This window comes from Ictalurus furcatus, chromosome 1, assembly GCF_023375685.1.
Source record: "Ictalurus furcatus strain D&B chromosome 1, Billie_1.0, whole genome shotgun sequence".
NCBI classification, from domain to species: Eukaryota; Metazoa; Chordata; class Actinopteri; order Siluriformes; family Ictaluridae; genus Ictalurus; species Ictalurus furcatus.
This window is the reverse complement of record NC_071255.1, coordinates 15706359-15719777: the sequence shown is the minus strand read 5'-3', so window position 1 is coordinate 15719777 and position 13419 is coordinate 15706359. Positions and strand designations below refer to the sequence as shown.

Below are 13419 nucleotides of genomic sequence, written 5' to 3'. Positions count from 1 at the left end.
CAAGTTCATCCCAAAGGTGTTCACTGGGGTTGTGGTCAGGGCTCTGTGCAGACCAGTTGAGCTCTTCCACTCCAGCCTTGGCAAACCATGTCTTCATGGACCTCGCTTGTGCACACAGGCATTGTCATGCTGGAACATGTTTGGTTCTTGTAGTTCCAGTGAAGGGAAATTGTAATGCTACAGCATATAAAGATATCCTATACAACTGTGTGTTTCAACATTTGTTGCAACAGTTTGGTGAAGCACCACATATGGGTGTGATGGTCAGGTGTCCAAAAATTTTGACCATATGGCATAGTTAGCCATTTTATCTGTGAGGTTAATGGAGTGGGTACATAGGGCATGCATAATGATCAGTGTTAGTTTGCATAGGGCAGCTATTTACAGCACATGATTCTAAAGCACAGAATAGCGCTCACCATGACTGTGATGCCATCTTTCTCCAGTGGTGTCTTGTCATATGTTACTTCACATACTCGCACCACTGTAGTTGCACCATAGTTCTTCAGATCCTACAAAATGATGACACAGTTATCTTGCTCCAGCAGGACAAAACTAGTATGAAAACACAGATTAAAATCCATGCTAGCATAAGGTTTAAGGTCATGGCCTGATTTATTTTCTTATTTATATTTTGTATTATAATTGATCATTATTAGTAGTATTATTATTTTTTAACTCTACCCACTCTACCTGTGTAACCTTGTGTAACCTCACTACACAAACAATAACACAATCTCTTCTAGAAAGGTCTTCATAGTAACAGATTTTTTAGAGCACTGTGACATAATAGTGAAACTTTTTAGCGCATGTCATGCAGGGATTATCTTATCCTGGTACTGTTATTGTGCTAATTGTATGTTGTTACTTGTATGTGTGTGACAACATGTATCTTGTTCTGAAGTTTGTTTAATATTTAAAACTAAGGGATGGGCGATATGATAATATAATATTGATAAATTGTATCACAATACACTTCTCTGAGATACTGTGGACATCTTTTTGGTTAAAAAACAATAATTACAAACAATAATTACAAACTGAACTCAGTGAAAGCAGCAGATTTGATCTTAGAATGTTTACAGATCTTACTGTATTCAATTCTTCTTATACTATATTTCTACTGTATTGTATTGAAATTGCTCACAAACCTATTTATCGTGATATACAACGTGTATGGTAGAAATGCCTTCTAGAATCGTGATATGATATTTTTTCCATATCGCCCAGCCCTATATTTAAACATCTCTCACCTCTATGAAGGAGCTCAGAGTGGCATTGGTCGGATTGTGCGTGATCAGAAAGCGCATGTTTTTGTAGCAGAGTTCAACAGGGGCCGGTCGATTCATCCTGGCCATGTCTGACAGCCAGGCACACTGTGGGCTGAGCCAGCGTCCTGTGGGCAAAACACACCCACTAGCAGCCCTACACTATCTGTCTGATTGACAGTGCTACTCTCACTCTTCTGTCACAGAGGAACACTTCAGGAGGCTCCTGCTATCTATCAGTATGAATAAAAACTGCTGCCTGTTCCTCTGAAACACTAGTAGGATCAGACATGGGCCGGAGCAGGGTGGAGCACTGTCCAGTAGCCCTGAGCCACAGCTCCCCTTAACCCATCTGGTGTCTGGTGAGATCAGGAGTCAATAGGGCCAGAGCGAGGCAGGCAGTGAAGGTGTTTCAGTTCAGCAGGCAGAGACAGGTCAGTATCACCTAGGTTCAGGCGTTACGATGTTGGGCGTGGCAGTAGTCACCGCTGCCCTGCAAGAACTCCATCAACATTCAAGGGGATGAGGAAAAGATCTGCAGGAGAAAGAAAAAGAGAGGGCTCCATGTCAGTGATATGGATTTATACAATATATAATTCTCTTCACAAGTATGTGTGTGTGTATATATATATATATATATATATATATATATATATATATATATATATATATATATATATATATATATATATATACACACACACACACACACACACACACACACACACACACACACACACACACTTGTGCCAATTATTGCATACACACTGACCCAGTATAATAGCGCATAACATTTTGTCTGGCTACCACAACAAAAAATCTCGCATTTGCATAGAGTTTAAATGTTTACTCCATTCAATAACCATGCCATGCTTAGAACACAACAAATCACCCAACTTTTCCAAGGCAATTTAGTCAATCCTGTGTTTTTCAACACAAACTGCATGATACACAATGTCAACAGTTTGCAGATAACTGTTTGCACTGGTTTCTTCCATCAAAAACGGTTGTGCACGGTCCTGTTTATTTGTTGTCCTGTGTACTTATTGTATATTTCTGCACTTTTCTCACGCTGGTGTGTGTATTGTGCTTTCTGTAGTCCTGTGCACTGTGCTGCAGCATCAAGTGTTGCACCCAGGTCCTGAAGAAACATTTCCTTCCAATGTATACCAGATACAGTATATAGAGGAATAGTTAGGCTATATTACAAGAATAAAACCTGCTTGACCTGACTTGTGGACAAAATTCTAATTTTTTTTTATAGTATACTCTCAACAAAATCAGACATAAAACTAACAGGTTCTAGATGTTTCGAAGTGCAGAATGAAATGTGGGGGGAAATCCTGCTCACCTGGATTTAGCTTCTTGAAACAAAACGGAGAAAACGCTCCAAACGACTGGCGCCAACACGAGTGTCTTTACAAGGAATTACCACGTCAAGGCAAAGTAGTAAACCGAAATGTCAGGGAGGAAAATCGGCTCGAGTTTCCCCTCGCGTTTGCCTTCTTGCCAGCTGCAGAGTGCAGAGTGAGCGGGCGCGCGCGTTACTGCCCTGAACCGGTCCGAGCTGCCCTGCTCGCGCGTATGTCACTGACAGCGCGCGCTGCTAATGTCACAACCAAATGCACTCTAATGCTCTTAGTCCGAGTGGCAGGTCTCCACCGCCCCCCTTTCTCTCACTCCCTTTCGACCTCTCTCTCCACCTTTCTCTCACTCCCCCTTTCTCGCACTCTCTTTCGACCTCTCTCTCCATCTCCGGCCGTCGACAGAAGGTGCAAACGGAGAACTGATAAACGCTAACAAAGCGACAGATGTTAAATCACACCGTTTTTACAGCCAAACAGCACTATTCTGTTCACTAAACACACTCGTTCTCTCCCCCTTTCTCTCATACTATATCTGGGGATCTCAAACTTTTTACATTTACATGTATTCATTTAGCAGACGCTTTTATCCAAAGCGACTTACAAATGAGGAAATACAGGCAAAGCAATAAATCAAGCAGAGAACAATACAAGTAGTGCTACCATACAAGATTTACAATTGAGTTCTAGAAAAGCAAAGTGCACTGATTAGAGGTGTAAGAGCAAGAGTAATTTTAAATAAATAAATAAATAAATAAATAAATAAATAAATGATAATGTGGGGTTTGTGTTTTAGGGGTTAGTTATGTAGAAATGTAACTAACTAAGTCAGGGACCTCTTCAATTGTTAAAAAAAACCCAAAAACCCTTCAATACAGATTTCAAACCAACCAAAAAGAATCTGCACATAATTTGGACATGTTTCATTTCTTTGAAACTTTTCAGTCATTGAACCCATTTCTACCAGTGTAATAAAACTAGAAGAAAAAAAAACAAAATCGCAGACCCCCTGGCTATACTTCACAGTACTCTGGGGAACCATCGGGCCCACTCTGAGAACCAAGGCTCTTTATATTTAGAAATGAAAAGGAATACAGAGACCGTCCATCAAACATTAAGCATGTTGGATTTCAGACATGCAGAAACTGGGCTTTTCCTTTAACTAATATAGTGTTATCTTGCATAAAATAATCAACATTTTGATCATAAATGTATATTGTGCAGTAAATACAAGTGCAGTTTCTAATAAAGAACAGCAATATGTTAAAAGTAATATAGTAGTAAGTTCCATTTCCCTTATTTCAACAGCAAAACCTCTACTGAAAGCAAAACAAACTTTTGTAACCCTAACCCTGGTCCTGATTCCAACTGTTTTGAGTTTCACAAGGATGTTGGATGTGGGACAACTTGCTAGTAAGTAGAGTGATTGGGTGATTCCTTGTGACAGCACTGTCCCGTCTTTCCTCAGTGTTGCACTTATTTAATGTTCTAAATGACTAGTAATTAAAATGCAAACTCCCATTCCCATGAAAGTATCTAAAATATGTCTATCCATCTCTTGATCACAATCTGGAACTCCCATTCACAAACGCAGGGGAGAAAAGGAAAAAGCAGTTGGTAGAGAGGACACACCTGTGAATCATGAAAACCTTCTTAGTGCATCATTACACATCGTTAAACCGATCCTGCTGCTAAGCTCCCCTTGCTGTAAACAAGTTTATACACAAGGTTACCTGCAATGCGTTTCCCACAAGCTATGGATGGGGTTCAAGCAACAAATTTAAGTGGAAGCTTGCATGCCAGTGGCATCATGAAGGGGAAGGGGGTTCACAAAAGTGCTCAAAGAGAGAGCAAAAAAATCATACGTGGCACACAAAATGGAGAGAAATTCAGCTTTGGCACAAGTGATACTTTTCTAGATTTAGATCAACCGTCTGTGATCATTTGTGTGATACAACTCTGAATGACACACATATTCGTGACATGACTGTACATTTATATGATTGCCAGGTGCTATTATCTAGAGACATACAATTAAGGCAGAATATAATCCAAGTGTACTTGTACTGTTAAACATGCACCCAAATACAACTGGAAGACACCTTACATTTTAAATGATTATAACAATTATATATAACAAAAATAAACTCTGCATAGGTAAACAAGCACTAAAAACAAACCCACAGACGCTATGTGAGGCATGGTGTGAAGAGGCTTTCAGAGTTAAGTGGGACAGGAGGACAAGCGCACAGAGAAGGTCTTAATCAGGAACGTGAGGCAGATAAGAAGCTCAATAAGCTTCCAAAGCCAGACCAAACCACGTACACTCGAAGAGACATGCTTAGAAAAAAACGCAACGCCATAAACCAGCATGACAAGAGTTTCCTCTCTCCACAACTTGGATCACATGACATCTATTCAAGTGTTCACTCATGCCCTTTTAATATCATGGCCAGCAAATGCCATCAGATCACACTTAATAAATAGCACCTAAATGAATTGCATGCCAGCTCTTCCAAAAAAACAAAAAAAAAAACCACTTGCTTCATTCCATGCAGCATTAGAGTACAACACAGCTTCCAATAGCATCCACTGGAAAAAGAAGAAAAACAAAAAACACTAACACGTACTTGAAGACACTCAAAGAAAGAGAGCAGGCTGCTGAACTGTTAAACAAGCCTGCAGGTGTGAACCTGTGTTTGACAGGATGAGAGCTGAGGCCTGGGCCTGCATTGTTCTTTCACTGTTCTCCAGGCCACTTGATTGTGGAGCTGATCTACAGGCCACCATGGCTTTCATGGCCACCTGTGTTCTAAATTTAACCCCACCAGCTGCCACCTAATAAATTTATCCAGGGCTGAAATGAAGAAAGCCTCTATGTTTTAGATAACCCTGGGCAGGGACATCGAGAACGACTTGTTTTGAAATAGGAGTATCCTTTAAGATATAGAAGCTGTCCTGGATGACCGCCATTTTCATGACAGGACTAAATAATTGCCTGTTCGAAAATGTAGATGCAGTTTATGTCAGTGTAACTCAGTACGGTTTGGCATTTGAAAATGTATTCCCACAACGTTCCCACAGAGAGACCTTCCCTGAAATGTACGTCCTCAGTTTTGAAAGGTCCCTCTATGCTTGGAGACATTTCAAATAACTTGCAAAGGTGTACATTTAAATATATGAGTTTTTACCACGTCTATAAATATGTTCTTTATCCAAACCCCGCAAACAACCTGTTATTTCTGCACAAAACAGAAATAACTGCAATCAGCAAGACCTTTTCAATATTTTATATATATATATATATATATATATATAAATACACAGACCAGACATCAAAGAGGTAACAGACTTACTTGCTGTAATGCTCCTATGATAGCTTCTGTAGGCTTGTGTAATCAAATATCTCATGTTGCTACTGTACGTTTTTTCAAAACCCACTTGTAAACATGAATGACAAGGGTAACCTTTAAAAATATACACAAGCACATGGTTTAATAAAATAATAATTCCAGAGCTCAAGCAGTGAGATCATGAAGATGTCAAATCTCTCATCTCATTGGAAATTAGACTTAGGTAGGTGTTTGTCTGATTTTTAGGGTTAATTCAGTGGAGATTTAAATGAGTTTTGCCACAAACACCAAAGCTGGTGCTGAATGACTTCCCACTGCTTCTCTGTGGAGTGTTGGCAAGCACATGTAGAATACCAACAGACTAATTTAATTCTTTTCATAACTAAATAGTTAACTGTCTTTCTAACTCCTTGCTTGTCTTTAAATAGCTAAAAGAGACCATAACTACCCAATAGCTTTATCTTTACCCCTTTTATCCTGCTGTACCTGATGGAGCACAAAGAATGGAAGTATGACTAATGTAGTTCACATGGAAACAGTGAGATCATCCTGTAATCCTGTTACAATTTGACACAGCTAAATGCCAATCATCATGTTAAGCAGATTATAAAACATAGCTGTCTTTTTGAGATGCATAACATTAGGAGCACAACCAAAAAGGTCAAACATCTCCTCATACAGTGGCTATCAGTCGACATAAAGCCCTGCTGACCCGACAAGCAATCTCAGAGTAACAGGTGATCAGTATCAAAATTACTTTGTAAGAATTTAGATGTACGAACATATTTTAAGGTCAATTTTACTGTTCAATTTTGTGTTCTCATATGCAAAATTAGTGTGGCACCCTGTCAGATGTCACTGCTTCTGATTTCTGGAAACTAGCCAAAGAAGATAAAAATTTTGGTTTTGGCCAAAATATAAACTGTAACTTGTGCTGCATTCCATTAAATGTTGTAACTTGTCATTTCCAACCTCCAACTAGGAGAAAACAGCCCTTTAGCTTGGAATTCCTACTCGGGAACTCAGGATGGTCTCAGCAAGTGACGTCAAATCAACATGGTTGCTCACAGCATGAACAGTAAACAAAGCACAGTTTCTTACCTTTTACCTTCTTACCTTTAAATGAATTATGCTGTATATACAAGTATTTGCTTTACATCAGTCAACATAGAGACACATTTGGCTGTTAAATCTAAAATATTGACTATACTGTTTGCCATTTTGTGGAGGAAATTAAACAATCACTCATCATAGTGCACTAGCTAGCATATTGCTAAGTCTAACTAGTTTCCCCCTCTGAGCTAAGTAGAATGCAGCAACATCTGGACACAGAAACTTTAAGAAACCATACATATATTTCACAGAAACAACAATGCGGAAATGTTTTTCTTTGCTTTCTAACCTTGCCTAGGTTATGGTCCTGTAAACAAATAATAAAGAAATAGTACAAAAACAACAAAAAAGAGCACTGAAAAGGAGAGCCGTGAGCTGCTGCGACTGTGCGCGCCGCAATCTTAATAAATGTAAACATAGTAAACGTAATGTTGGGAAGGAGTCAGTTTTCAGTCAACCGGCATAAAGATGTCTAAACCTTTGCGAGGGTGATTTCCTCACACAGTAAATGTCAGACTTTTATCAAGTTGTTGGATAGTTAAGTGTCACAGCTAAATGCACATATTCAATTCAGTGTATAATCAGATACCAGCCGCCAAAATGTCCGTGAGGCTCCTGGGTCACATTCACAATGGAATCTATAAATGCAATTTTCTCTTTCACTTTTTGGAGGCAAACAGATTTTTAAAATGGTGTAACTTTATTTGCCATACATGCAAAAGAGAATCATATTTCAGCCAAGGAAAGTCTGTTTGCAGGACTATATGTAGTTGGAAATGTCCAAATTTCATCACGTATAAAGATTTAGACAAATCTAAAGAATTAGTCTTCTACCTTGCTACTGTTGCTCATATCGGCAGATTATAATGACAGCTGTCTATGTCTCCATTGGTGTCCCTGCTCTTTTCAGTGTATTTAATTTTTGCATGGCTCACTGTAAACTCTATCAATTCAATGCATATATACATTTCACTTTATTTGTCTCAGGTTTTGTGGGTTATATTCAGACAACGAGTCACAATGACACTCTTATAAAAGCTTTATTTTTTAAAACACGTTGGACTATAATAACCCACATGAATACATTATAGTGCCATAGATGTGTCCCAAGTACTTAATATTATATCCATACTGATGATACCATCAGTTAAAATCCACAGAAAGTTTTGAGACCCCTGCCCCCTTGTGAGAAAGATGCTGGATATAATTATTATAAACAAGAAGTCATATCATCCTGAGCTTGTTCTATAGTCCATGCTGATGTTATAGTCCAGGCAGACGGGAGGCTGATAATTTCTAGCTCTGAGAACCGTGCATTTTCACTAGGTAGAACAGAAGGACAATAACAAAGGTCTGCTTTTTGTCTTATAAAGCCATATGAGGCAGAAGGAGGCAAGAAGCAGAGCCTGAATTGCATGCTTCATTTTGAGCCACTGAGGAAGTAAAGGCACTTCGATATGCAAGTCAGAAGAGATATTTGATTGGCTAAACGAAAACCCTGAACTTACAGCTAAGTTTGAATTGTGAAGGGTTGAGGTGCATGCCTTGTAGCTCAACTGATGTATAACCAATATTTCGCTTGTACTTCAGGGAGCCATAAACTGAGTTGAATGTCTCCTGTTGTCACTAATACTGCATTCAAGGCAAAGTTGCACTTTGTAATTCCGTGCCTACAACTCAACTAGTCAACTTGGGGTGGTCTTTTCAAGTACCAGTCCCTTACACGTATACAGAGCGACGTCAAATCAACATGGCCGTGCACACTGTACACTTTTCTATTAAATTAGTTTATAGCAGTATTGGCTTTAGATCTGTTAATATACAGACACTGTACTTGGTTAAATCTATAACATTGACCATGCTAATAGCTGTTTAGAAAAGGTTCAACTCAACATTAGAGTTATCACTGATGTTAGTTGGTCAACTTGCTGCTAATGCTACTTTCTATTGTCAGTTTCTATTGCTGTGCTGCAATTTCAGTCTAAAATGTTGCAGTAATGTTTAAAATTCACTAAAGTAGAACAGTACCGGTAGCCACTCAGGCCTGTAACTGTAAAAGTGCTGTTTAAGTAGCTTTTTATGAGCTTTGCACACTCTGACAACAAAAAAAATCACACTCATGGAGGTGTCGGTTCTTTTCCCCACATGTTTATCGAACGTGTTAACTTGCAAATTACCGCTTACAAGGCACCACAAACACAGCATAAGCTTGGGCAACATCCTTTACCAGTTTGGTTTGAAATGAAAAGAATGCTGAAATCAATAATCAACATCACAAGCTGTATTCTAAGTCAGTTGACGAAAAGCGAAGAGCCACATCTCACAGACACTGTGGAAAAAGCCCATATTGTCAATCAATATAATTATTAACAGTGTATAACAGGAATATGCTAGAAGTTTCAAACTTAATCTCCATCTATTACATCTGCAGTACACGTCTGATTATCACAGTTATTTAATTTTGACATGCTTCCTGGTAATGAGAAAAGAACAAAACATCCCTGGAGCTGTAAGGCGGCATTGCTACCCGTTGTGCCACTGTCCCACCCATTAATTTGTCAGTCAAAGGTGTTTGTAAGTCTAGCTCCATGTCTGTATAATTCTTATTCTCTCTTTTTTTTTTTTTTTTTTAAAGAAATGAACTCTTTTAAGAGCATGTTTATCAGTCCATACAGGATTTCACTGAGTTTTAAAATAAGGTTGCAATGCAACTTGCAGGGTTTTGTGTGCTTTTTTTGCCCGAAAACTACTTGAATTGGTGAAATTGCAATTGCACAGAATTGTTTTGCACCGTCTTTCACAGTGATGTTTGTTGGTAAATGAGACCTTTTAGCTGTACTCATGTTCAGGCATGTGAATCGAAGAGGGCTTTGACTGAATGTGCATTGTGATGATGTCACAGGACACGTCTTGGCCCAAATATGCAGAAAATTGCAAGCTGGTTTATATGTGTTTGTATGTTGCCAGAACAGCTCAAAGTAAACCCAGAAATACGTCAGATACCACAGAACCATAGGAAGGTATGAACTACTACAGATGTAGTGGATAGGTTTCCTTACACAGTAAGAACAGTTTGAACAATCAATTATTCTGTCAAAACATCCTAATCCACACAACCTTGACACAGCCCTGACTGAACAGTACAGGATTTCGCAGAGGATTTTTTTGGTGATTGTTGTGGTCAAAAAAAGTTTGATTTTGCTGCGGCTTATTTCAAAATTTGCTATGCAACTTGCAGAGTTTTTCCACGGTGACAAAAGGAGACCTTTTAACTGTACTCATGTTGACACAGGTGAATCGAAGAGGGCTTTGTCTGAATGCATGTTGTGATGGAGTCACATGATATGTCTTGGCCCTCTGAATATTGTAGAGTTTGCTTGATTTTGCGTTCATTTCTGTGATCACAAAATCATGAAATCCTGCAGGGACTGCCAAAACAAGTTCCTATCCATTGAAATAAATTACTTTTATTTTGATAATGACCAACATTATCGATATCTTCATGTTCCCAGTCACATGTATATGAGGACTACTAAACTCAGCAAAAAAAGAAACATCCCTTTTTCAGGAGACTATTTTAATATCATGTATTTTAAATGATAACTTTGTAAAATCCAAATAAGCTTTACAAGATCATTATTGATCTTTTAAACAAAGGTTTAAACAATGTTTTTCATGCTTGTTAAATGAACCATAAACAATTATTGCACATGCACCTGTGGAACAGTCCCTAAAACACTAACAGTTTACAGGCAGTAGGCAATTTAGGTCACAGTTACAATACCTTTGGACACTAAAGACACCTTTCTACTGACTCTGAAAAACACCATAAGAAAGATGCCTAGGGTTCCTGCTCACCGGCGTGCACATGCCATAGGCCTGCTGCAGGGAGGCATGAGGATTGCAGATGTGTCCAAAGCAATAAACTGCAATGTCTGTAATGTAAGACACCGAAGACAGTGCTACAGGGAGACAGGAAGGTGATCATCCTTGCAGTGGAAAATTACATGTAACCATGTGTCCCCCCTGCCCCCCCCCAGATGCAATCGAGAACCTGTAAATGCCTTGGTGGAAGAGTATAGTAACATCTCACAGCAAGAACTGACAAATCTGGTGCAGTCCATGAGGATGATATACACTGTAATACTTAAAGCAGCTGGAGGACACCAGATACTGACTGTTACTTTTGATATTGACCCCCCCCCCCCTTGTTCAGGGACTCATTATTCCATTTCTGTTCGTCAACTGTCTGTGAAACTTGTTCAGTTTATGTCTCAGTTGTTGAATCTTTTTATGTTAATACAAATATTTACACATGTTAAGAAATTTTTGGAAATAAAAGCAGTTGAACGTGAGAGGACGTTTCTTTTTTTTGCTGAGCTTATATACGTGACTATAACCAAGAATGACCAAACCAAGAATTAGAAGCATCCCAGAGTCATTCATGAGAGTGGTCTACGTGCATCTGTACACACTAGCTGTGTAAAAATAAACAGCCGTTTTCAGGAGTCCCCCCAGTGAGTCCTTTTTGGACCCTGCATTTGGTGTACAATTAAAGCTATTTGTTTTGACTTCAAACTGATTCATAAACTGCTTGGACATAAAGGCAGGCTTGCAAAAACGGCAGTCATTTTCTGCATATTACTCTGAAGTCAATTCTTCCTTATGATAATCCCACAAGGACGACCTTATCCTGTCCCGGTATGACCCAAGATGAAAAATAACAAAGAAAAAAACCACACACCTAATAAGATGTTTCAGCGGCTCCCTTTAGTTGTGAGAGATCTAATGTGAACTGGGGCTCTGGGGTTTCTCAATGCCCCTGTGAATCCCTGTGTTTATCTTTAGGACAGAGCTTGGAGTTCTGCTCTATGATAAATGCAAATGATGCTTGGAGAAAGCAATTCCCACAATAAGACCGGCCCGCTGGTGGCGGAACTTGGCAGAATCCCCACAGGAAGCATTTCCTTTCATTGTGTGTCTGTGTGCTGGCCAGAGAGATCGCTGAGGAGCGTGTTGACACCGCGATCACTCCACTTTCTCTCATTCTCTCTCGCAAGCCGGAACCACCCGGAATTATTTTCCATATCTATAACTTTGCTGTCCATCAAAAAGAACAAAAAAAAGCCATTGATGTGGACTCGTCGTCCTCATCCTTAATTGTTTTCAATGAATACAGTGACATTCTTCCTTGAACGTGATGCGGTGTGTTTACACTTAAGAATACTTTGACAGACGGGGACTCTCATGCAAATAAATGCAAAGCCAGCTTTTACTGCTGTTGAAATATGACCTCAGTCACCTAAATTACCACAAGACAAGTTTCCTAACCAAAGGATTGAAAACTATTTAAAAAATAAAATGTTCTAAATGTTACTAAGCTTTTATTTTGTTATTATTTTTTCCTACATCGTTCTTCTTGCTCTATACCTTCTGCCATGTGTTGTATGTACTATGATCCAATTCTCATGTATAGGATATGGGGAAAAAGGATGCATATTTGTGTGAAAAAAACATTGCAAATAAAAATGGTAAAGAGACAGTGTACTCCAAGTATACTCACAAGTCCATCAGTGATTCATCACAACATTCACAGATTATTATTATTAGTCAACAAGTTTTTGTGACTCATTAGGATACCCATTTTTAACATAATGTACATAGGCTAGTCTTCGTTAAATAAGGCTAATTGTGGAAGACCAAATTTTAACTGAGGCAATACATTAATAAGATAATGCTAAGAGAAAGAAAGAAAAGACACAAAGGGAATATACATGCCTTTATATAAACAATTCAGTCCCCAAGCCATATTATCGTGCCCAAGTTCAAATACTAAATTGTAGCCTTACCCTGCATACAATCCATGAAAGAGACTCTTCTATGTTTATTCATGTAAAATATCAGACGATTTGGAAAGCAGACAAGCACACGGTGCAGCAGATGCAGTTAAACCGAGGCAACTAATGGATCAACTACCTCATCATACACCAGTTAAAAACAATATGCTTCCTGCCTCTTGTGTGTGTGTGTGTGTGTGTGTGTGTGTGTGTGTGTGTGTGTGAGAGAGAGAGTGGGTGGGTGTGTATGCACACGTGCAGCAGCATGGGCGTATTTATACTGTAGTTTATCTGCTGTCATAGGCAATTTTACACACTTTACACTGTTTTTGTAGTCTAGGTTGCACACATTACCATCTAAATAGGCTATGTAAATATAAAGACCTCAAAAGCACTGTCAGCATATCATACCACAGACAGTCTCATTAAGATATAATTCAGGCAATATTGGTTTACTGTAATAAAATAATCAAGTATGCACAAT

General features: G+C 38.9%; 1 protein-coding gene across 5 annotated transcripts in view; it reads right to left on the bottom strand.

The window, feature by feature from the left end:
• The window catches only part of ptp4a3b (protein tyrosine phosphatase 4A3b), a 30556-nt gene that overhangs the window by 8828 nt on the left and 8309 nt on the right, over positions 1 to 13419 (bottom strand). For 2 of the 5 annotated variants that reach the window (XM_053628888.1, XM_053628913.1), the window contains exons 2-3: positions 1254 to 1803; positions 420 to 512 (exon numbers count right to left, since the gene is read on the bottom strand). In XM_053628888.1, coding sequence (XP_053484863.1) covers positions 420 to 512; positions 1254 to 1358 — 198 coding nt within the window. In that variant the 5' untranslated portion in view covers positions 1359 to 1803. Of the gene's footprint in view, positions 1 to 419; positions 513 to 1253; positions 1804 to 2165; positions 2569 to 2619; positions 3178 to 12947; positions 13143 to 13419 lie in introns of those variants that run through there. The other 3 variants (XM_053628897.1, XM_053628879.1, XM_053628906.1) reach the window with 3 other exon arrangements.